Source organism: Hyla sarda, chromosome 5 (genome assembly GCF_029499605.1).
Source record: "Hyla sarda isolate aHylSar1 chromosome 5, aHylSar1.hap1, whole genome shotgun sequence".
NCBI classification, from domain to species: Eukaryota; Metazoa; Chordata; class Amphibia; order Anura; family Hylidae; genus Hyla; species Hyla sarda.
Window position 1 is genome coordinate 264,426,417 of NC_079193.1, and position 26,086 is coordinate 264,452,502.

Genomic DNA, 26,086 nt, shown 5'->3' on the forward strand with positions numbered 1-26,086 from the left:
CCATAGGGGCTTCCTAAATGAGACATGCCCCCCGAGCAAAATTTGGTCTCAAAAAGCCAAATATGACTCCTTCTCTTCTGAGCATTGTAGTTCGCCCGTAGTGCACTTCAGGCTAACTTATGGGGTACCTCCATACTCAGAAGAGATGGGGTTACAAATTTTTTGGGGGGGGGGTATTTTCTGCTATTAACCCTTGCAAAAATGTGAAATTTGGGGGGAAACATTTTTGTGAAATTTTTTTATTAATTTTTTTACATATGCAAAAGTCGTGAAACACCTGTGAGGTATTAAGGCTCACTTTATACCTTGTTACATTCCTCAAGGGGTCTAGTTTCCAAAATGGTATGCCATGTGTTTTTTTTTTTTTTTTTGCCGTTCTGGCACCATAGAGGCTTCCTAAATGCAACATGCCCCCCAAAAACCATTTCAGAAAAACGTACTCTCCAAAATCCCCTTGTCGCGCCTTCCATTCTGAGCCCTCTACTGCGCCTGCCGAACACTTTGCATAGACATATGAGGTATGTCCTTACTCGAGAGAAATTAGGCTACAAATATAAGTATACATTTTCTCCTTTTACCCCTTGTAAAAATTACATGTACAAGAACATGTGAGTGTAAAAAATGAAGATTGTGAATTTTCTTCTTCACTTTGCTGCTATTCCTGTGAAACACCTAAAGGGTTAAAACGCTGACTGAATGCCATTTTGAATACTTTGGGGGGTGTAGTTTTTATAATGGGGTCATTTATGGGGTATTTCTAAGATGAAGACCCTTCAAATCCACTTCAAACCTGAACTGGTCACTGAAAAATAGTGAGTTTGGAAATTTTGTGAAAAATTGGAAAATTGCTGCTGAACATTGAAGCCCTCTGATGTCTTCCAAAAGTAAAAACACGTCAATTTTATGATGCAAACATAAAGTGGACATATTGTATATGTGAATAAAAAAAAAATATTTAGAATATCCATTTCCCTTACAAGCAGAGAGCTTCAAAGTTAGAAAAATGCTAATTTTCTAAATTTTTCATCAAATTTTGGGATTTTTCACCAAGAAAGGATGCAAGTTACCACAAATTTTTACCACTATGTTAAAGTAGAATATGTCACGAAAAAACTATCTCGGAATCAGAATGATAACTAAAAGCATTCCAGAGTTATTAATGTTTAAAGTGACAGTGGTCAGAATTGCAAAAAACGGCCGAGTCCTTAAGGTGAAAAAGGGCTAAGTCCTTAAGGGGTTAAAGAGGGATCCCGGGAAGCTGGAGGCTTGGGCACAGACATGGCAAATTAAATATTAATGTGGATAAATTTCAGAATACGTACTTGGGCCGTAAAAAAACGAAGGTGTACATTTTTTAAAACCTGTGTAGACGACAAGTTGACCATTTTACCATAGCAACCAATCAGTTAACTTTTCTTTTTTCAAATGCCTTGTTAAGAATTTAAGAAGCAAGCCAATTGGTTGTTATGGGCAACTTTGCCTCTCCACGTTTCCCCGTTTTGATAATTCTCTCCCTAAATGTACATATATGTTCGAATTATTAAAGCCAAGGCTGATAAAGTAATGGGAGGCATCAAGAGAGGCATAGAGGCTTTTGACAAGAACATCGTTTTGCATATGTATAAATTATTAGTCAGACCACATATGGAGTATTGTATCCAATTTTAGGCACCTATATATATAAAAATGACATGGTTGAACTGGAACAAGTACAAAGGAGAGCAACAAACGTTAAAAGGCATATACCTCACAGTATATGAAGATAACTTTAATTGTTAATTAATTGGTAATTTATTAAACAATTTAATCTATTACCAATTAATCTATAATACTATGAAGAAACATTTCGTGTACTTAAACATTTATGCTGCAGACGAAAGTCTTGTATGCTGAAATATGCCCAGCTTTTTTTAATAATTGACTACTATCCTAAATATTGATGTATTATAGCACCTTTAAAAACAATTCCCACTGTTGTCCTGTCAAGTGAGCGTGCACATTACAAACACAAGGATGCCGCAATTCAATCTCTATACTGGACATCTCATGGAAAATAACCTGCAGATAGCTATGCGCAGCACTGGAAGTTGCACACTGGATTGAAATTAAAAAGAAACTAGAGGACTTTTAGTCCTCCACCATGGACCTCCGCACACTCAAGGACCAGAATGGTATGCAGGTGAGTTGCACCAAACTATAAAACTACATTATATCTGATACATCATTACATTGAGGATACTCTGTTTAAACAGCCGCAGGAGAGCGCAATAGATCATGGCTACAAATACCTCCATGACATACTATTTATGAAGTGTTAATCCAAGTTGGGTAAACTGTATCGAAGGATTACATTTATTGTAACCAATTGATTTATCTTTAGCAGGACTTGTGCAGGAATATGTAACCAACGTTAAACTGTATGCTATAGTACTACATTAACCATATTTTATTGTTATCTGTACAATGGTAATCTAATTCTATATTACTGTAAGAACACACACACACCTATGCACTAAATATGTGAATATTGGTAATCCATCTAACATTATATATTTTTAAGAATGCATATACATAAGCATATCCATATATCAATTATCACTGAGTTGACCACAAGGGCCCTGTGGTTTACCAGTCTGTCATTCAGATTACCAGTCTTTTATAAATTTTTCTATTGCCATTTATGCACTGTAATAATACCTATTAAAACATTAATCATGAATCATCTGTACCCCTTTCTACACATTTGTCTTTGAGGACTGTATTTCTTTGATAAACATGTCAAACTTGTATTCCTAAATGGACACAGTCACTTGCAAAAAGTTTTTGCAAATAATAACATATGTATATTAAAGGAGAACTGAAGGATAAGGGATAAGTTCTAGATCGCGGGGGGTCCAACTAACAGGCAACTAAACATCCACTCAATTCTTATATTGCATAGTTCCAAGAGATGGAAAGTACCAATACATCAAACAAACCTCCATGTCAGTGTTACTTCATGATTATTTTTGATTCTTAATATATTCCTTGACATTTTAAGAAGAAAAACCACAGGGCAGCAGATTATTAAATAAACATACATACCTTACAATGAACAATTAACTTAGATTGAGTTGTAGGATTTCCTTCTTGATCCAGAATTTCGACGTGAAAGGGAAAAGCTGAACCATTATCAATAATAAGAATGTCATTTTCTGGAAACACTTTAAGCTGATTGGGTTTCCCTACAAGAGAAAATTCAGCAAGATCTCTAGAGGTTAAACACAATGCATGCAGCAGTATGCTTTTATACATTCTCATATCACACAAAGAAGATTGGTCATAATTTTAAAAATCTTTTTTATTGGAAAGATGATGCTTAAAAGGGAACCAGTCACAAATTTCATGTTGCACTAACGATGCTAAAGATGAAAACACTGATAGGCTTCCTTACCAAATCAATCTAGGATTCCTTTTGAATGGCTGTGCAGTTACAGAGAAATCATAGTTGTAATTTTAGGTGAGAACAAAGCTCTAAGCTATCGGTGTGGGTAGTCCCTGGGACCTTGGCTGATAGATCTCACTATCTGTATATGCCTCTTAGCCCTGCTCCCAGCCAAAGTTACAACAATGATTTCTCTAAAAGGCACAGCAGTTGATAGTGGGTCTTGGATTTTTCTGATGAGGGAGCATGTCAGTGTTAAAACATTAAAAACATTTTTTTTTTTACAGCACCCTGGGCTTGTTGATATGTGGGGGAAGGGGAAACACTAGGCCATTCAATCTGGTTTCTCTCTAACTACTGTTGAACAAATGGGTACAAAATTTTTTTTTTGCTGACTATGATTGAAAGGTTAGAATACACAGTACATAACAGCCAAGTATGTATGGGGCTGTGTAGGTGCAGACTGTTCCCATGTTGACCCCTGTCCACTGTTGAAGGTGCCTACAATAGGATGGTGATCACCAAACCCACGTGCCTAAGCCCAGGGTATAAAAAAAAAAAAAAAAAAAAAAATTTTAAATAAATATTTTCCTCCCCTAAAACTTAACTTTTAATATCACTATAATACAAACAAACACTGTGACAACAATTAAAAAAGATCCTGCTGAAACCGGCTCTTATACACATATCTTGGATATCTTCCCCATGTACTGAGCCTGCAGTGCTCGACTGCTCAGAGCCAGTTACACTTTGCCCCCGCTACATGTTTCGTTGCCATAATATTTATTTTGCCTCGTCATTTTACTGACCCAGTAATGCCTCGTCGTTTCTAGTATAAGTAGAAAATACCTAAATTGAAGTTGTTTTTTGGATTAAATCAATATTAATATTGTACCAGCCAGAGTGAGGTAAGTATGGAAGGAGTAATGAATAGGAGAGGAGTTAAAAAGGAATACTGTACAATAACTTATTATACAATAAAATAAATCATTAATGTATAATCATGAGATCAATTCTTTATTCAAAGTTAAATCATGGTGCATTATATACATCTAAACTTTTATGCTACATCTAATGCATAAATTTGACTGGTGATTATCTCTTTATGTTGTCCCTTTCATATACTTTATTCCTGGCTGAAATATGGGCATTAAGTATGTGGTACAGATACAGGATAAAAACTAAGTCTGGTGCTTGTCAGAATGCAGATGCGAAATATCTCAATATTGTTGAAGCGGCCACATAGTGGCCAGGGCAGCTGTGCGTGCAAGGCTGTGCACGGTCACGGCACAGGAATATGACGGAGCGGGAGTATAATGATGACATGACCGGCCAGGACAAGACTATTGGCCAGAGTCACATTTTGGAAAGGACGTGACAAGAGGTAAAGGTATGTAAAAAAGGTACTGATGGGACTTTATGGAATCCCAGTACTCCGATGGAAAACTTATTTCATTTTTTTGGTGCCTGAAAGTTACAGATTTGTAAATGGCTTCTATTTACAAATCTTAATCCTTCCAGTACCTATTAGCTGCTGAAGACTACAAAGGAAGTTCTTTTCTTTTTGAAATTCTTTTCTGTCTGACCACACTGCTCTCTGCTGACACCTCTGTCCATGTCAGGAACTGTCCAGAGCAGGAGCAAATCCCAATAGCAAACCTATCCTGCTCTGGACAGTTCCTGACATGGACAGAGGTGTCAGCACTGAGGTCAAACAGAAAAGAAATAAAAAAAAAAAAAATCTTCCTCTTTATTATACAGAAGCTAATAAGTACTTCCAGATTTTTAAATAGAAGTGATTTACTAATCTGTTTAATTTTCCGGCACCAGTGGATTTAAAAAAAAAAATTTTCACCGGAGTACCCCTTTAAGGACAAAGCTAATTTTCATTTTAGCATTTTTGTTTTTTCCTCCTCACCTTTTCTCACATAACTCTCTTATTTTTTTCACCTACACAGACCCATGTGAGGGATTGTTTTTTGCATGACCAATTGTAATTTGTAATGAAAATATACTGTGAAATGCACTGCAAATCCAAAATTATTTATGGGCAGAAATTTATAAAAAACGCAGTGCACTTTATGATAAAAATTATGCACACACATTTTTCTATAGGTCGATGCACTCGACACAATATCCAATTTATATAGTTTTTCAATTATTGGGAGGAAGTAATGTCCCGCTCAATAAAATCGTCGAGAAAGGGATTTTACAGCGAGTACTACAAAATACAACTTTTCTTGTCCGTGTCATTGGGGACCTCTGACACCATGGGACATCCTAAAGCTGTCCCCAGGGGATGGAACCATTAAGACAATAGGAAGTAGGCAAAAAGACAGCTAGACCGCTGTGGCCTGCAGCATCCGACAACACAGCGAAGTGTCTACAAATAAAAAGGTATGCACCTGATATAACTTGATCAATGTTTGCAGTGAGGCCCAAGTGGCCGACTTACACACCTGAGGGGTGGAGGACAAGTCCAAGTGGTCCCCACCATGGCAGAAAAGGAAGGAGATGGAAGGGCATCCAGGGCACAACCAGAAAGTTTGCTGGGATGCCATGCATGTGGCCTTGCTATTCAATCTGGACACCATGTGTTTCCAACTTAGGGGGTGGCTTAGTGTGCCTCCTAGTGGCAGCAGCCTACACCCATGGTGTCTGTATCCCCCGCAATACAAAAAAAAAAAAAAAGGAGAGAAGGGGCACCACATAAATACACACCCCTGTGTGCAAGCAAGTTGCTGAAATACACATACTGTATCAGAAAAGGAGAAAGCTAGCAACTATACGATGCTGCACACCAATAAATTATTAAATCAGTCTCAGTTGGAAGCCTTCCTAGTTGAAGGCGGAACGCGTGGGATCTGTTGCTCCCGTTTTTGGGATGAGGACATTCTGCCATTGCACCTTTACTAGCTAGAGACGGTCACCTCTCGCATGTCACATGCACTTTACTAGGACTGGTATTTACTTTGATTTGACCTGCTAGCCGTTAGGATAGTTGGATAGATGCATCTCAGTTGATATGCCCATATTTGGATAGTGTGGAATTGATTTCATCTTGAGGTTATTACCTTTGTGAACATATTGTACTAACTGCATTATATATTTGAAACTGGTGTTACTCTCTATTCAGCAATTTTTGTGGCAGGAGTGTCCTCTTCCTGCAGAGTGGGTCATTTACCCAGTACGGGGAGGGTGTAGTAGGGTTGCATTCCTCCATCCAGAAGGTATGTTTTTTAATTGTTTTTAAATGTCTGCATACTCTCTTCTTTTTTGTACATTGAAATAATTTTTTTTTTTTCGTATGGCACATGAGACTGATTTAATAATTTATTGGTGTGCAGCATCGTATAGTTTCCTGCTTTCTCCTTTTTCTGATATAGCATGTATCCCCCCCAATGACAATGAGAGTAAGGACCTTCTGACTTCTATATTTACACTATATAAAAAAAATTATGTGGGAAATGAAAGTAAATCTAATGGGAACACACCAGGTAATAATTTCATCTTCACAGTTTGATTGTCTTCTTTTAAACCAGGTAAAGTTATCTTCAATGTAAAAATCTGGTGGGAGAAAAACAGCAAGATAAATCTGAAACATACATGATTTCTGATACATAAAAATATACATATTGAAATAAGAAAAAATGGCTCCTACAATCAGTTTTGAATGTTTAGATTTACAGTACTAGCACTATATCAGGTAATTGGTGAAAAGGTTCTGTTTACCTTGCTTTGGCAGTTCTTCACTTGTCCTCGAACAATCACTCCTTTAATAAATAATTCTGGTACTGTGCTGATCTCTTCGCATGTAATTGTTAGACCACTGAAAGCAAAAAAATAATATATATTGTCCTACTTTGACAGAAATCTGACAAAAATTTGGTACAAAAAATATCACATGACACAGGTAAAAACAGGACATCTAAGAAGTGACAGAACAAACTGACAAACAAAAAATATATAACCTAAATAGAACACATGTGCAATCAAAAAATAGCTGAAATTCAGATCTCAAGGTGCAAACAAAATTAAGAAATTATAACTGTAACAGAATAGGATGTAGCTGGTAGCTACATCCTATTCTTTTACAGTTTTAATTTCTTAATTTTGTCTGCACCTTGAGATCTGAATTTCAGCTATTTTTTGATTGCACATGTCTATGGCACTATTGTATATAGTGTAACTTAGTATCTCGGTACAGACACTCATTTTATCCATTTTAATTTGTAGCCACTCAATCTCTTTATATTTTTAAATAAAACGCAGACAGGCTCCCTTATAAAATTGAACTATATTTTAATATTCAGGGGAAATTTATCATAATATTAAGAAATAATTTTTTTGTCTTTGCCAGCATGCCAAGTTTGACGTATGTATGCCACCCTGGCAATGGAGTATGCCACACTATGCCAAACAAAATGACGAAGTGACAGGCATGGTGCAGAAATGGAACACTACCTTCATATATTTGCCTAATGCATAAAAAGTCAGAAAAAGGAGCAAAATACTATTTCTGTGAGGGTGTATGAAGCCTCTCGGCTTCTGTGCATTATTGCTGTTTACAGTCATGGCCGTAAATGTTGGCACCCCTGAAACTTTTTAAGAAAATGAAGTATTTCTCACAGAAAAGGATTGCAGTAACACATGTTTTGCTATACACATGTTTATTCCCTTTGTTTGTATTGGAACTAAACCAAAAAAGGGAGGAAAAAAAAAACTAATTGGACATAATGTCTCCAAAAATGGTCTGGACAAAATTATTGCCCCCCTAACTTAACCCCTTAAGGACTCAGCGTTTTTCCATTAAAATTTTTTCCTCATCATTCTAAAAATCATAACGCTTTAAATTTTGCACCTAAAAATACATATGATGGCTTATTTTTTGCGCCACCAATTCTACTTTGCAGTGACATTAGTCATTTTAGCAAAAAATGCACGGCGAAACGGGGAAAAAAATCATCGTGCGACAAAATTGAAGAAAAGATTTCATTTTGTAATTTTTGGGGGCTTCCGTTTCTACGCAGTGCATTTTTGGGTCAAAATGACACCATATCTTTATTCTGTAGGTCCATACGGTTAAAATGATACCCTACTTCTATAGGTTTGATTTTGTCGCACTTCTGAAAAAAATTCATAACTACATGCAGGAAAATTTATACGTTTAAAATTGTCATCTTCTAACCCCTGTAACTTTTTTAATTTTCCGCGTGCGAGCCGGTATGAGGGCTAATTTTTTGCGCCGTGTTCTGAAGTTTTTAGCGGTACCATTTTTGTATTGATTGAACTTTTTGATCGCTTTTTATTCATTTTTTATGATATAAGAAGTGACCAAAAATATGCTATTTTGGACTTTGGAATTTTTTTGCGCGTACGCCATTGACTGTGCAGTTTAATTTATTATATAATTTTATAGTTAGGACATTTACGCACGCGGCGATTCACGTTAATTTTAATTTTTATTTACACAGTTTTTTTTTATGGGAAAAGGGGGGGTGATTAAAACTTTTATTAGGGAAGGGGTTACATGACCTTTGTTAACTTTTTTTTTTTGCAGTGTTATAGCTCCCATAGGGAGCTATAGCACTGCACACACTGATCTCCTATGCTGATCCCTGCAAAGCCATAGCTTTGCACGGATCAGTCAGATAGGGGCTTGATTGCTCAAGCCTGTAGCTCAGGCTTGGAGCAATCAATCGACGATCGGACGCCGCGGAGTCGTGTAAGGAGACCTCCGCCTGCGTCCCAGCTGATCAGAACATTGCGATTTTATCGCAATGTCCCGATCAGCCCGACTGAGCTCCTGGGAACCGTTAACTTTCGTTTTCAGACGCGGCGGTCAACTTTGATCGCCGCGTCTGAAGGGTTAACAGCAAGCAGCACAACGATTGGTGCCGCACGCTGTTAGCCCAGGGTCCCGGCTATCGTTAGCAGCCGGGGCCGACACTGTGTGTTGGGGGGGTCACGGCGTGACCCCGTTTTTCACACAGGGACCGGGCTTAGGGTGTACAGGTACGCCCTAAGTCCTTAAGAGGTTAAAGGAGTACTCATGTGGAAATGTTTTTTTTTTTTTTTTTTTTTTTTAAATCAACTGGTGCCAGAAAGTTACAGATTTGTAAATTACTTCTATTAAAAAAATCTTAATCTTTCCAGTACTTTTTAGGGTCTGTATAATACAGAGGAAATGGTTTTATTTTTGGAACACAGAGCTCTCTGCTGACATCATGACCACAGTGCTCTCTGCTGATATCTCGGTCCATTTTAGGAACTGTCCAGAGCAGTATATGTTTGCTATGGGGATTTCTCCTACTCTGGACAGTTCTTGAAATGCACAGAGATGTCAGCAGAGAGCACTGTGGTCATGTCAGCAGAGAGCTCTGTGTGCTAAAAAGAAAACCATTTCCTCTGTAGTATTCAGCAGCTAATAAGTACTGGAAGGAATAAGATTTTTTAATAAAAGTCATTTACAAATATGTTTAACTTTCTGGCAAAAAAAAAAAAAAAAAGTTTTCCACGGGAGTACCCCTTTAACCTGTTGGGGACGAAGGGCGTATGCATATGCCCTTGCGTCCTGGTACTTAAGGACGAAGGGCGTATCCATACGCCCGTGGGAATTTCGGTCTCCGCCGCGCGCCGGGTGGGGACCGGGCCGGGGTGACTGCTGATATCTATCAGCAGGCACCCCGTGCAAATGCCCGGGGGGGGGGGGGGGGGGGGGGGGGGGGTCATTAGACCCCTCCCCCATGTCGGCGATGGGCGCAAATCGCAAGTGAATTCACACTTGCGATTTGCGCCGATTCCGGGTCATTACGGGTCTATGGTGACCCGGAATAGAAGGGGGATCGCGGGTCTCCTCCTATCCCTGCTATTGGTGGTCTAGACGCGACCACCAATAGCAGATCTGGGGCGGGGGGGGGGGGGGTTACTTTCGTTTTCCCCCGTCCTGCCCACCCACAATAGGCGGGGCAGAACGGGGGAAACGAAGAGGAGCGGCGCCGACGTCCACTTAACCCTCCGGAGGCAGCGGAGCGACGGCGATAGGCGGCGACGGAGATCGGCGCAGGAGGCAGAAGAGGACGGCTCCCTGGATGCGACGGAAGCCGGTGAGTAGTTGCCTAGACTATAGTGGTCTCTAGACTGCAGCCCTCCAGATGTTGCAAAACTACAACTCCCAGCATGCCCAGACAGCTGTTTGCTGTTTGGGCATGCTGGAATTTGTAGTTTTGCAACAGCTGGAGGTCTGCAGTTTAGAGACCACTGCACAGTGATCTCTATACTGCCCTCTAGATCTTGCAAAACTACAATTCCTAGCATGCCCACACAGCTGTTTGCTGTCTGGGCATGCTGGGAGTTGTAGTTTTGCATTTGTAGTTTTGCAACATCTGGAGGTCCACAGTTTGGAGATCACTGTTCAGTGGTCTCTAAATTGTAGCACTCCAGATGTTGCAAAACTACAAATTCCAGCATGCCCACACAGAAAACAGCTGTCTCGGCATGCTGGGAGTTTTAGTTGCGTACCTCCAGCTGTTGCATAACTACATCTCCCAGCATGCCCTTCTGTGATCAGTACATGCTGGGAATTGTAGTTTTGCAACAGCTTGAGGCACACTGGTTTGAAAATACTGAGTTAGATAACAGAACCTAACTGAAGGTTTTCCAACCAGTGTGCCTCCAGCTGTTGCAAAACTACAACTCCCAGCATGTACTGACAGACCGAGCATGCTGGGAGTTGTAGTTTTGCAACAGCTGGAGGCTCACTGGTTGGAAAATACTGAGTTAGGTAACAGAACCTAACTGAAGGTTTTCCAACCAGTGTGCCTCCAGCTGTTGCAAAACTACAACTCCCAGCATGCACGGTCTGTCAGTACATGCTGGGAGTTGTAGTTTTTAAACAGCTGGAGGTTTGCCCCCCCCCCCCATGTGAACGTACAGGGTACATTCACACGGGCGGGTTTACAGCAAGTTTCCTGGTTCAAGTATGAGCTGCGGCAAATTTTTCGGGAAATTTCTAATTTCCTAGCGGGAAACTCACTGTAACCCGCCAGTGTGAATGTACCCTAAAAACACTCCACTCCACTCCACTAACACCAAATAAAGAGTAAAACACTACATATACACCCCCTTACACTGTCCCCCCCCCCCCCCCCCCCCCCAATAAAAATGAAAAACGTATTGTACGGCAGTGTTTCCAAAATGGAGCCTCCAGCTGTTGCAAAACAACAACTCCCAGCATTTCCGGACAGCCACTGACTGACTGAGTTTAGCAACAGCTGGAGGCACCCTGTTTGGGAATCACTGGCGTAGAATATCCCTATGTCCACCCCTATGCAATCCCTAATTTAGTCCTCAAATGCGCATGGCGCTCTCTCACTTCAGAGCCCTGTCGTATTTCAAGGAAACAGTTTAGGGACACATATGGGGTATCTCCGTACTCGGGAGAAATTACACTACACATTTTGGGGGGCTTTTTCTCCTTTTACCCCTTATGAAAAGGAAAAGTTGCGGTCTACACCAGCCTTAGTGTAAAAAAAAAAATTATTACATTAACATGCTGGTGTTGCCCTTTACTTTTTGTTTTCACAATAGGTAAAAGGAAAAAAAGACCCCCAAAATTTGTAACGCAATTTCTCCTTAGTACGGAAATACCCCATATGTGGGCGTTAAATGTTCTGCGGACGCACAACAAAGCTCAGGAGTGAGAGCGCACCATGTACATTTGAGGCTTAAATTGGTGATTTGCACAGGTTATGACATAAACCCAAAAAAATAAATACCCACATGTGCTCCCATTTTGGAAACGACACCCCTCACGGAATGTAACAAGGGGTACAGTGAGCATTTCCGCCCCACAAGTGTCTGACAGATTTTTGGAACAGTGGTCCGTGAAAATGAAAAATGTAATTTTTTTGTTTGCATAGCCCACTGTTCTTAAGATCTGTCAAACGCCAGTAGGGTGTAAATGCTCACTGTACCCCTTATTACATTCCGTGAGGGGTGTAGTTTCCAAAATGGGGTCACATGTGGGGGGGTCCACTGTTCTACCACGGGGGGCTATGTAAATGCACATGGCCCCGGACTTCCATTCCAAACAAATGATCTCTCTAAAAGCTCAATGGCGCTCCTTCTCTTCTGAGCATTGTAGTTCGCTCGCAGTGCACTTGACGTCCAAACATGGGGTATTTTCATACTCCGAAGAAATGGGGTTACAAATTTTGGGGGGCATTTTCTCCTATTACCCTTTGTAAAAAAAAAAGTAAAATTTGGGGAAAAACCAGCATTTTAGTGGAAATTTTTTTTTTTCATTTACACATCCGACTTTAACAAAAAGTTGTCAAACACCTGTGGGGTGTTAAGGCTCACCGTACCCCTTGTTACGTTCCTTGAGGGGTGTCGTTTCCATAATAGTGTGCGATGTGGGGGGTTTTGCTGTCCTGGCACCATAGGGGCTTCCTAAATGGGACATGCCCCCCTAAATCCCATTGTTGCTCCTTCGCTTCTGAGCCCTCTAGTGCACCCGCCGAACACTTGACATACACATATGAGGTATTTCCTTACTCGAGAGAAATTGGGTTACAAATTTTGAGAGGATTTTTTTCCTTTTACCCCTTGTAAAAATTCAAAAACTGGGTCTACAAGAACATGCCATTGTAAAAAATGAAGATTTTGAATTTTCTCCTTCACTTTGCTGCTATTCCTGTGAAACACCTAAAGGGTTAACACACTTACTGAATGTCATTTTGAATACTTTGAGGGGTGCAGTTTTTATAATGGGGTCATTTGTGGGGTATTTCTAATAAGAAGGCCCTTCAAATCCGCTTCAAACCTGAACTGGTCGCTGAAAAATTCAGATTTTGAAAATTTTGCAAAAAATTGGAAAATTGCTGCTGAACTTTTAAGCCCTCTGATGTCTTCCAAAAGTAAAAACATGTCAATTTTATGATGCAAACAAAGTAGACATATTGTATGTGTGAATTAATATATAATTTATTTGGAATATCTATATTCCTTCTAAGCAGAGAGCTTCAAAGTTAGAAAAATTTTTCAAATTTTTCATGAAATTTTTGCATTTTTCACCAAGAAAGGATGCAAGTATCGACGAAAATTTACCACTAACAAAGTAGAATATGTCACGAAAAAACAATATCGGAATCAAATTTATAAGTAAAAGCATCCCAGTGTTATTAATGCTTAAAGGAGTAGTCCAGTGGTGACTCAGTGGTGAGCAACTTATCCCCTATCCTAAGGATAGGGGATAAGTTGCAGATCGCGGGGGGTCCGACCGCTGGGGCCCCCTGCGATCTCCTGTACAGAGCCCCGACAGCCCGCGGGAAGGGGGCGTGTCGACCTCCGCACGAGGCGGCGGCCGACACGCCCCCTCAATACAACTCTCTGGCAGAGCCGAAGCGCTGCCTTCGGCAATCTCCGGCTCTGCCATTGAGATGTATTGAGGGGGCGTGTCGGCCGCCGCTTTGTGCGGGGGTCGACACCCGCTATCTGGGCCGAGAGCCGGGGCCCCGTACAGAGAGATCGCAGGGGGCCCCAGCGGTCGGACCCCCCCGCGAACTCAATCTTATCCCCTATCCTTAGGATAGGGGATAAGTTTTTCACCACTGGACTACCCCTTTAAAGTGACAGTGGTCAGATTTGCAAAAAATGCTCCCGTCCTTAGGGTCATAATGGGCTCCGTCCCCAAGGGGTTAATATTTGGTTGCACACCCTTTGGATAAAATAACTGAAATCAGTCGCTTCCTATAACCATCAATAAAGCTTCTTACACCTCTCAGAATGTTGAACCACTCTTACTTTGCAAACTGCTCCAGGTCTCTGGAAGGGCGCCTTTTCCTAAAAGAAATTTTAAGATCTCTCCATATGTGTTCAATAGGATTTACAGCGCTTTGTTGCCATCCATTTCTGGGTGCTTTTTGACGTATGTTTGGGGTCATTGTCCTGCTGGAAGAGGCTATAGATACTCTAGAGAGAGTTCAGAGAGGAGCTACTAAACTAGTACATGGATTGCAGGATAAAACTTACCAGGAAAGGATAAAAGGACCTTAACATGTATAGCTTGGAAGAAAGAAGAGACAGAGGTGATATGATAGAGACTTATAAATACCGTATTTATTGGGGTATACCACGCACCGGCCTATAACACGCACCCTCATTTTACCAAGGATATTTGGGTAAAAAAAAAGTTTTTTACCCAAATATCCATGGTAAAATGAGGGTGCGTGTGTGTGCATGTGTATACCCCGATACACCCCCAGGAAAGGCAGGGGGAGAGAGGCCGTCGCTGCCCGCTTCTCTCCCCCTGCCTTTCCTGGGGTCTAGAGCCCTGCTGCCGCCGTTTCTCTCCCCCTGGCTATCGGCGCGGCTGCCCGTTCTCTTCCCCTGACTATCGGTGCCGGCGCCCCATTACCGGCGCCGATAGCCAGGGGGAAAGAATCTGCTCCAGCAATGGGGCAGCGGCGCCGACAGCCAGGGGGAGAGAAGGGGCAGCGGCACCCATTGCCGGCGCCGCTGCCTCCCCCCATCCCCGGTTGCATAATTACATGTTGCCGGGGTCGGGTCCGCACTGCTTCAGGCCTCTGGTGTGCGTCCCATGCGTCGTTGCTATGCACTGAACGCCGCGGCGCAATGGCGTGACGTCTTTGCGCCGCACTGTGCAGCGCATAGCAACGACGCAGGGGACGCACACCGGAGGCCTGAACCAGCCGCTGACCCATGGGCCGCTGACCCATTGCCGGCGCTGCTTCTCTCCCCCTGGCTATCGGCGCCGGCAATGGGGCGCTGGCACCGTTAGTCAGGGGGAGAGAACGGGCAGCGGTGCCGATAGCCAGGAGGAGAGAAGGGAAGGCAGAGAAGCTGGCAGCGCTGGCGTTCTCTGCACCTGCAAAGCCGCTGCAGTTCATTGATTTAAAGTGCCCGCTTTAAATCATTGAACTGCAGCAGCTTATCGGCGTATAACACGCAGGTAGACTTTAGGCAAAAAAATTTTTGCCTAAAAAGTGTGTGTTATACGTCGATAAATACGGTACATAAAGGTAATCAACAAGGTAAAGGTGGAGAGGACATTTAAACGAAGATAAACTACAAGTGGACATAGTTTTATATTAGAGAGGCAAATGTTTAAAAGTAATATCAGGAAGTATTACTATACTCAGAGAGTAGTGGATGCATGGAATAGCCTTCCTGCAGAAGTGGTTGATGAAAATACAGTGGAGGAGTTTAAAGGGAACCAATCACTTTTTACCCCCTGTAACTATTAAAAACACATCCTAGAGCATGTAACCATTGTTCCTACCATGTTTCTGTAGTGCATGGCAATGAATGAAAAGCTCAGAAAATCAACTTATAAAATGTCCCGCGCTGTATGTTAATTTCTGTTAGTTGTCCCTTGGGCGGTGCTGCATTCCTATTTAGTCACCGTGGCCAGAGCTGAAATCACGCCCCTCCCGTCCTAAACACGCCTACATGGGCGTGATTAACAGCCCGGCCGCAGTGGAATCAGCCTCGTCTACCCTGTCAGCTCGTGCAGTTACAGAAGCAAGGAGCGCGAGTCTGCAGACTGCTGGAGTGCCGCTGGGTCCTAGTGCCAGCCGGATACACTCTCCTGCTGTCAGTGGAGAGCATAACATCTAGAGGTTGGCGAGGGACTTCAGTCCTCCTGTCCACCTGCCTTCTAAGGTAGATTACTAAATGTTAGTTAGGTGTATGTATTAAATTATGTTATACACTGAAAAGAGTGGGGGGGGGGGGGGGGGGGGGGAGTCTGATGATCACTAGTGCTGATAATCAATGAAGGAGGGGGGGGGGCAGAGATGGAGGGATTAGTGGGAGTACTAGTTATCCACTGGGGGTGGGGTGGGGGCGCAGTTTTATGGATTTAATTGTTCCATAAAACTACAACTCCCAGCATGCCCGAAAAGCCAAAGTCATGCATGCTGAGAGTTGTAGTTTTGCAACAGCTGGAGACACACTGGTTGGGAAACACTGGCTTATCTCATTAGGTAGCGTCACTCAGTCAGGGTCACTATGTTATAGAAGTTGCAATACTATAACTCCCAGCATGCCCGGAGAGCGAAAGCTTGTCAGGGCATGCTGGGAGTTGTAGTTGAGCAACTTCTATAACATAGCAACCCTGACTGAGTGACGCTACCTAATAAGATAAGCCAGTGTTTCCCAACCAGTGTGTCTCCAGCTATTGCAAAACTACAACTCTCAGCGTGCACGGACAACCTTTGGCTTTCCGGGCATGCTGGGAGTTGTAACTTTGTAGCAAAATGTAGGCATACCTGTTGGGAAACACTGGCATGTTACCCATTGGTTCACAATTAGTGTGCCTCCAGCTGTTGCAAAAGTACAACTCTCTGCATGCACAGACAGACTTTGGCTCTCCGGACATGCTGGGAATTGTAATTATGTTATACCCCCACACTCCCTTTTCAGTGTATAACAATTTAATACATACACCTAACATTTAGTAATCTACCTAAGAAGACAGGTGGACAGGAGGATTGAAGTACAATATGTTCTATGTGTCCCTCGCCGATCTCTAGATGTTATGCTCTCCACTGACAGTAGGAGAGTGTATGTATCCAGCTGGCACTAGGACCCAGCGGCACTCCAGCAGTCTGCAGACTCGCGCTCCTTGCTTCTGTAACTGCACGAGCTGACAGGGAAGACGAGGCTGATTCCACTGCGGCCGGGCTGTTAATCACGCCCATGTAGGCGTGTTTAGGACGGGAGGGGCGTGATTTCAGCTCTGGCCACGGTGACTAAATAGGAATGCAGCACCGCCCAAGGGACTACTTACAGAAATTAATATACAGCGCGGGACATTTTATAAGTTGATTTTCGGAGCTTTTCATTCATTGCCATGCACTACAGAAACATGGTAGGAACAATGGTTACATGCTCTAGGACGTGTTTTTAATAGTTACAGGGGGTAAAAAGTGATGATTGGTTCCCTTTAAGCATGCATGGAATAAGCATAAGGCTATCTTTCATATAAGATGGGCCAGGGACTATTGATAGGATTCAGATTATTGGGCAGACTAGAAGGACCAAATGGTTCTTATCTGCCGACACATTCTGTGTTTCTATGACCCAAGATCTCAGATGCAAAGCCAGCTTTCTGACTCTGGGCTGTACAGTAAAACCCAAAATCCTTTGGTAATCCTCAGATTTCATGATGCCTTGCACAAATTCAAGGCACCCAGTGTCAGAAGCAGCAGAACAACCCCAAAACATCATTGAACCTCCACCATATTTCACTGTAGGTACTGTGTTCTTTTCTTTGTAGGCCTCATTCCATTTTTGGTAAGCAATAGAATGATGTGCTTTGCCAAAAAGCTCTATCTTGGTCTCATCTGTCCACAAGACATTTTCCCAGAATGATTTTGGCTTACTCAAGTTCATTTTGGCAAAATGTAGTCTTGCTTTTTTACATCTCTGTGTCAGCAGTGGGGTCCTCCCGAGTCTCCTGCCATAGCGTTTCATTTAATTTATATGTCAACAGATCGTTTACAGTGACACTGATGCTCCCAGAGCCTGAAGGACAGCTTGAATATCTTTGGAACTTGTTTGGGGCTGCTTATCTATAATCCGGACTATCCTGTGTTGACACCTTTCATCACTTTTTCTCTTCCGTCCACGCCCAGGGAGATTATCTACAGTGCCATGGGTTGCAAACTTCTTGATAATGTTGCGCACTGTGGACAAAGGCAAATCTAGATCTCTTGAGATGGACTTGTGAACCAAAATTGTGGAAAAATATCACCAGTCTCAAGGTTACAAGTCCTCAGACAGTTATCTTCTCTTTTTTTGTTGTCCAAGCTTAGTGTGGCACACACAGACACACAATGCAAAGACTAAGTGAACTTCTCTCTTTTTTATCTGCTGTCGGGTGTGATTTTTATATTGCCCACACCTGTTACTTGCCTCTGAGCATCACATGCTTGAAACTAACCTATTTATCCACAATTTTAAAAGGGTGCCAATAATTTTGTCCAGCCCATTTTTGGAGTTTGGTGTGACATTATGTCCAATTTGGATTTAGTTCCAATACACACAAAGGGAATAAACATGTGTATAGCAAAACATGTGTTACTGCAATCCTTTTCTGTGAGAAATACTTCATTTTCTTGAAAACTTTCCAAGGTGCCAACATTTACGGCAATGACTGTACATGCATCTCTGGATATGTATATTCTTGCTGTTACCGTGTATTATTTAATATAAAAAAAAAAAAAGGGACCGGGCAAGGGGAGACGTATCTGCTGAACTTGATTGACAGGTTCTAACCCTGAAAAAACGCCTGCATCCCCCCAAAAAATGCTGATCAGTAGTACTACACTGATTAGCAATGGAGCGGGCCATTTACTAACAGTGGCTAGCTGCTCTTTTATACTTAAAGGAAAAAGGTCATCCTGTTCACCCACAATAAACCCAATACACTGAATTACAGTTTGGGTGAACAGGATGACCGATGAGGGGTCAATGAGTTAACTACGCACCTGTAGTCCAGAGCAGTGTCCCTTAGAAGATCCTCTTCTATCCCCACTGAACTGCGCACAGGAGGCGGGCCCGCTGGGTGAATTAAAAAAAAATTTGCCGCTGGTCACGTGAGCACTTTCGCCTACTGAGCGCTCATGTGATCAGTGCCAATGAATAATCATATTCACTTTCGTTCCTGATTGGCCCATGCCTGATCTAAATCTCTCCCTGTATACTGTGGTGGAGGATGGCGCGCACTACTAAGTATAAGATGGCCGCACAGGTTAATGAAGCTACGTAACCTTGAATCTTCCGACAGTAGCTGTAAATTGTTGGATGGCGGAAGCAGCCAAACACAGCTATCCAAGAGGTGGCACAACTGCAACCTCACTACAGAAGCTTAAAAGTAATTGTTGCAGTCTCGGACAGCACCAATTACCCTCATCTTCTGGGTCACTTGGAGGAAGGATTAGCCTGGAAGTGGTGTGGTTCACCAGTCTCAGGACCCCCTTCGAGGATGTGCCAGGATGGCTGCCATTAGATAACAGCAGTCATCCCGGCCCGATCACCGCAGTTAGCGGTGGTGATCTGTAGATGACTAGATGTACATGTATGTTCTGGTGCGCCAAGTCCTAGGCATCCAGGGAGTACAGGCAAGTCAGGTGTCCCCAAATGGTTGAAGGAGTATTCTCCTATATCAAAATTCATTTTGTAGATAATGCAAATGTAATTAGTTTCGCCAATACATATTATAATGTTAATTATTGTTGTTCCCGTCCTCAGTTCCCACTGTTTACTACTAATTGCCTATGTTACTGACCACAGCTCCGGTAACACCAGTTTTCAGATGGATATCTCCGGAAATTTTAATATAGCACACGCTGTTCTCCAATTTATTTTCTAAATATGCTGTACTGGCCACATAACACAAGGATATCATTGTTAACTGTTGCCATACAGATTGGTAATAGATTGTAGATTTATATCCTCCTGAAAGGTTCCTTTAATGTTCTGCTGATGGGACCCTCAATGTCCTTACATTCATCTCCTATACAATGGGGGAATGCTCTTTACAATATGAATTTCAAGTTAAGTTTTGGCATGAAGATAATTTTAATTTAGACTAGAACAAAAGGAAATGACAGCTGTTTATTGGTTAGGACTAAAAAAAAAAATACAATCAGATGTATGAGTAAATACCTTCCCTCCAAAACTGGCTGAATGTCTGCTGAAAGCAATGTAGAATGACCAAATTCATCTTGCACATTTAAAGGTATATTGAATGGTATTCCAACTAGAATTGGTTCTACGGGTCCAACAAAGAATTTATATGGCTTGCCCTCTAGAAAAAGAAACAATTATAAAAATTTTCGCAAAACTTTCAAGGTTGATTCTATGTTTGACAAATAATCAATACTTAGTAGGCCTGCACATTCGACAAGGATATGGAAACCTCATAGAATATATCAAACCCCAGTAATAAAATATCTTAATACAGTCAAAGAAAATTGTAGCCAGCTCACGGTTTATAGTTGCTTAGTCTCTGGGTTAAATTGGAAGCCAGGATGAAGCCGAGCCGTTACCCCGGTGCATGAGGGAAAATACAAAGGAATTTTCAGCTCCCAAAAACAATGGTAGAAAAAAATATTAAAAGTCCAAAATTTAATTAGTCCATATTAAAACCAAAAATGAAAAACCCCCTGTGTAGATAAAAACCCCTACACAGACGCATTTCAGACTAACGCGTCCTTAGTCATGGCATGAGTAAGGACGCATTAGACCGAAACGCGTCGGCATAGGGGTTTTATCTACACAGGGTGTTTTTCATTTTTTGTTGTAAAATGGACTAATTAAATTTTGGACTTTTAATATTTTTTTCTACCATTGTTTATGGGAGCTGGAAATTCCTTTGTATTTTTCCAATAAAATATCTTAATAGAAATAGAATAAAATCCAACAGACGAGAAAGAGTGAGCTTCCCCAAATAAATAAATAAAAAAATAAAAAAGCAAAATTTTAAAGAGACAATTAGCCCAGATTCTGGGTATAAAAACTGTTAGCATGGTAGTCACACTGCTCATCATCTATACAGTAGACTGATACACTGCCCATCAAAACCATCACATATATTGGGTATACAATATAATAGCAACTGAGGTTAATAAAAACGTAAAAATGATTTCCCCTTACAAGTGACAATTCCCAATGCGTTTCTAGCCACATGTGTGAGAAAAAATAAAAAACATGGGGACTTCTTTAGGGGAATAATGTTTAGAGGACAAAATAAATGTAAACTGTATAGTGTTTTTAAAGTAGCAGAGCAATAAGGAGGACTACCAAACACATAGAAAACTGATAGGACAGGAGAGAGCACAGAGGAGTGCTAGCCCAACCTCACTTACTGGACTTTGCCCAGGCCTGGGCTTCAAGCTTGGACAAAGCCATGATTTTATATGGCTTGATTTCTATAAAAAGACATTTTTTACATTTTTCTATTAAGTATATTAGAAAGGTTAATGTTTTGCCAAGATGCACAACATATAAAAAGTTTTTGTATCTGACAATGCCCATTTAACCCTTAGTTTTTTAACTTATATTTCTGAAGAAGAATCACACCTATTTTTTTTTTTTTTACAGTGCCCAGCTTCAAACACTGTTTTAAGTATAATGGATACACCATCATGAAACGTTACATATAAAAACAACTGGCAGAGTCACCGATGCTTACCCACAATCTTAAAAGAAACCTTTTTACATGGCAGGGCTTTCCCTCCATATTTGTCAGCATTACTTTCATTTAACACAACTTGAAGTTTGAGCGTATAATCTCCAAGCTTTGTAATGTTCTCTGAAATAAAATAAATAAAAAATGTTAAAAGGGAAACTGACAGGCTGTTAGCCAGCTCTAAACCCAATACACTGGTTTATAGTGCGAGTGAACAGCATTAAAATGAGGGGTCCAGTGGAATAAAAGTTCTGCCTCTTGGTATCTGCATTGCTATAGCACTGTTATAAGCAATGGAGGCAGGGAACTGACTTTGCCAAGCACCTCTGCCTCCTCTATACACCGTGATATACCCACCCATGTGATGAATTTTCAAATTGTCTTTCACTCTCACATCCTAGTGACGTGAGAGCTAACATGGGACGTGAGAGTTAAGAAATTAGACTATTCATCAGCTGGGCGGGCATAGCTGTATATAGAGGAGGCAAGCCGGCAAGAACTTTTAATCCACTGGATCAATTTATGGAAGTGATCCCTCATTTTAATGCTGTTCATCTGCACTATAACAAAGTGTATAGAGTTTAGTGCGTGTGAACAGCCTGTCAGTTTCCCATACATTACATAACATAAGATACTTCATATTCAATGCCAACATGCATCAAGTAACTTTACCATGTAAACATACTGGCTGCTGAGATCCCCACCAATTCTTACATACTTTCAGTCTGCGTGATAGCGACCACCCCGGTGAAATTGCTCTGTCCTGACCAGCTGAGAGGACAGCGATGGAGCCCTTACCTGCCTCCTCGCCATCTAATTGGGGCTACAATGCTCCAGTCAGTCATGGCAGACTGGATCAATGGAGAGATGATAACCCTGATCAATGGTATGCTATGGCATAGCATTGTTCAGTGTATGCAATCTTTGAATCACCCCTCCTTTTCCCATAAAAATAAAAATGTAAACAAAAATAAACATAAACGTGATATTACCATGTGGGCAAGTGTCCAAACTATAAAAATATAATGTTAATTAAACTGCACAATCAATGGTGTATACTTAAAAGAAAAGCAAATTCCAGAATTGCGTATTTTTGGCCACTTTTAGAGATGAGCGAACTTACAGTAAATTTGATTCGTCACAAACTTCTCGGCTCGGCAGTTAATTACTTTTCGTGTGTAAATTAGTTCAGCCTTCAGGTGCTCCGGTGGGCTGGAAAAGGTGGATACATTCCTAGGAAAGAGTCTCCTAGGACTGTATCCACCTTTTCCAGCCCACCGGAGCACCGGAAAGCTGAACTAATTTATGCAGGAAAAGTCATCAACTGCCGAGCCGAGAAGTTCGTGACGAATCGAATTTACTGTAAGTTTGCTCATCTCTAGCCACTTTGTATACCCTAAAAAAAAAATTCTAAAAAGCGATCAAAAAGTCCCATCAAAACAAAGATCGGTACAGATGAAAACTACAGATCATGGAGCAAACAAAGAGCCCTCAAACAGCCCGTATAAGGAAAAACAAAAAAGTTATAGGGGCCAAAAGAGGCCAATTTTAAGCGTACAAATTTTTGTGCAAAACCTTATTTTTAAAATTAAACCTATTTAATTTGGGTATCATTGAAACCACATGGACCTAAAGAATAAAGATAATGGTCCTGATTTACTATAGTAAACCTGACAAGGTTTGTGGGGTTGTGTGCCAGAATTTGGCACATTGCACAAAAATTGTGTGTCAGAATTTGCGCCAGAAATGTAAAAACAATTACCAAACCCCGGGCCCAAGCCCGGGGGAAAAAGAAACCCCATTAAAGCCCACCCCTAAAACTTCACTTTTATTGTGAGATTATAAAAAAGAGTGTTTGTTAAAACTCAGGTATTGATGTTGGTAGTATGTATATTTATTTATTTAGCCGACTGGCTTGTACAGGTCTCTGCAGTAGCCACCACTGTTACCCAACATCAAAACCAGTATTGAAAGCAGTATGCGTGCCCTGTCAACATAATTTGTTGCATCAGCAACGTCATCCGGAGGGAATGGGATAACCCATTCCCTCATCAATACTTGAGTTTTAACAAACACTTTTATAATATCACAATAAAAGTGAAGTTTTAGGGGTGGGCTTTAATAGTTTTTTTTTTTTTTTTTACCCTGGACTTAGGCCCGTGGGTTTGGTAATTGTTCATTGGTCCCCTAACTCACTTGGGGTACAGGTCGTGATAATGTAAAAACCTGACTATGTCTCCATTTTACTAGGGGGGGGGGGGGGGGGAAATAAAAATTAAAAGAGGCATGGCCACCAAAAAGGGGGCATGTACCCGACATTTTCAAATAAATTACCAACATAATTACTAAGGTTTCCAGAGAAAATGTGGTGGATTTGAGCTCTGGAAAACCCGACAGCTCAGAGCATAAGTTAAAAAAAAAAAAAAAAAGCAAAATGTAGGTAAAAGTGCAAAACGTAGGGAAACTTTAGTAAATACCATGAAAAAAATATCAGTTTTTTTTTTTTTTTCAAAAGAAAACTACACTCCACTCTTAGTAAACCAGGGCCATGACCTGTTTTGTCGGCTTGTGCGCCAGAATTTGTGTAAAAAAAACCTGACCAACTTTCCATTTTACTCAGAAAAAGGGGCGTGTTCCCAACATTTAATAAAAATCCCAACATATTCACTGTTACCACAGAAAATGTGGTGGATTTGAGCTCTGGAAAACTTTAAAGCTAAGCAGTTGTAATTGCAAAATGTAGTGAGTAATGTAAAATGTAGGGAAACCTTAGTAAATAACGTGGAAAAATTCTTGTAGGAAATTAAAACCCACAAAGAAAACTCCACTCCACTCAGGCCAATGCCCCTGATTCCTAAGAGTGGAATGCAGTTTTCTTTGTTGGTTTTAATTCCCTACAATTATTTTTCCACCATATTTACTAATGTTTCCCCACGTTTTGAATTATTTACAACAGCGCTGAGCTGTAGTGTTTTCCAGAGCTCATAGTCACCCCATTTTCTATAGAAACCTTAGTAAATATGTTGGGTTTTAATAAAATAATATCAGTGACACGTTCTCACTTAGGTGAAAGGCAGAGACCACCTTAGGCAAAAAGTATGGGACCAGACGAAAAACAACCTTGTCCTGGTGTACGACCAGGTAGGGAGAACGGCAGGAGAGAGATGGTAGCTCCGGAACTCTCCTAATGGAAGTAACCGCAATGAGGAAGGCCAACTTCCAGGAAAGGATACTAAGAGGAACATCCGGGAGAGGTTCGAAGGGAGTACCCTGTAGGGCACTGAGAACCAAATTTAGATCCCAAGGAGGAGTAGGGGATCTGTAGGGGATCTCCAGACTGAACAGCATTTTCAATGTGACAGGTACATTTTTCTGCATTTTAACAAATTATAGTCTGAATGCCAAAATAAATGGAAACCGGCAATTTAAAAGATGTTCATGTTAAATTACTTACCCATTTTCTTAAACCAGTATGGCCATTTTCCTCCATGCTGACTTATATGAGAAATTATTTCTTTATCTCCACTTGATGCTATAATAAATAAAACAATTAGTTAGAATTTAGTGTTAAGGTTATATTCACGCATAGAGTCTAACAAATCCAAACATGCTTCGTGGTGAGACACTTCATACCTACTGACACCCACACCAGGTGTAATTTTGTCTGTAGCACCTTATAACACAACGTTTGGGAACGTCAAAGGTTGAAGACTTACTGGTCAGATGTTTCCGCTTTCCTAAATAGCTAAGATTTGTAAATGTATGTGGCCATGTGAATAGTTTATATGATATAGTAAAAGTCTTTAACCCAACCTATTATTTCCACAAGCTCTACAGGCTACTATTGTTTTAACCCCTTAAGGACTCAGCCCATTTTCAGCTTAAATGGGTTATCCAGCATAAGGTGATTTTAGTACGTACCTGGCAGACAGTAATGGACATGCTTAGGAAGGATCTGCGGTTGTCTTGGGCTAAATGGCTATGTTGTGAGATTACCATAACACTGTGGCTAGCTTTCTGTGAACTTGTATTTCCTGTTTTCAGTTTTCTAGTTTGCCTACAAATCCCATGATTCCATTTTCCTCCTTCCCACACATCAGCTACCCCACCCATTGAAACATAAATGAGCTGCAGACCTGTGGTCTTCAATCAGGATGCCTAAAGCTGTTGCATTAGTTGCAGATTGCTCTCTCCACCCATTGAAGCAGACCGGCTCCCTGTCATCAGCTGACTAGAGAGTCAGGTCTCGACCGCATTGCAAGCTGGGAAAAATCCGAGCCAGCAGTCATTTTGTATGCTGGTATAAATAAATATTGGGGTGAAAATCACATGAGAATTGTGAGAAAACCGTCACACACAGGTAAAAAGACAATATATTATGAACTACACTAACTTTACAGCCACTGTAGCATAGTCAAATAAAAAAAAATTCCCGGAAT

At 41.2% G+C, this 26,086-nt stretch overlaps 1 protein-coding gene across 2 annotated transcripts in view; it reads right to left on the reverse strand.

The window, feature by feature from the left end:
* SMCHD1 (structural maintenance of chromosomes flexible hinge domain containing 1) overlaps nt 1-26,086 on the reverse strand; it is a 449,735-nt gene that overhangs the window by 251,775 nt on the left and 171,874 nt on the right. For both annotated transcript variants that reach the window (XM_056521656.1, XM_056521657.1), the window contains exons 18-23: nt 25,102-25,179; nt 21,651-21,770; nt 20,123-20,264; nt 7,157-7,253; nt 6,919-6,991; nt 3,085-3,224 (exon numbers count right to left, since the gene is read on the reverse strand). In XM_056521656.1, the coding sequence (XP_056377631.1) occupies nt 3,085-3,224; nt 6,919-6,991; nt 7,157-7,253; nt 20,123-20,264; nt 21,651-21,770; nt 25,102-25,179 (650 nt within the window). The remainder of the gene's footprint in view (nt 1-3,084; nt 3,225-6,918; nt 6,992-7,156; nt 7,254-20,122; nt 20,265-21,650; nt 21,771-25,101; nt 25,180-26,086) is intronic.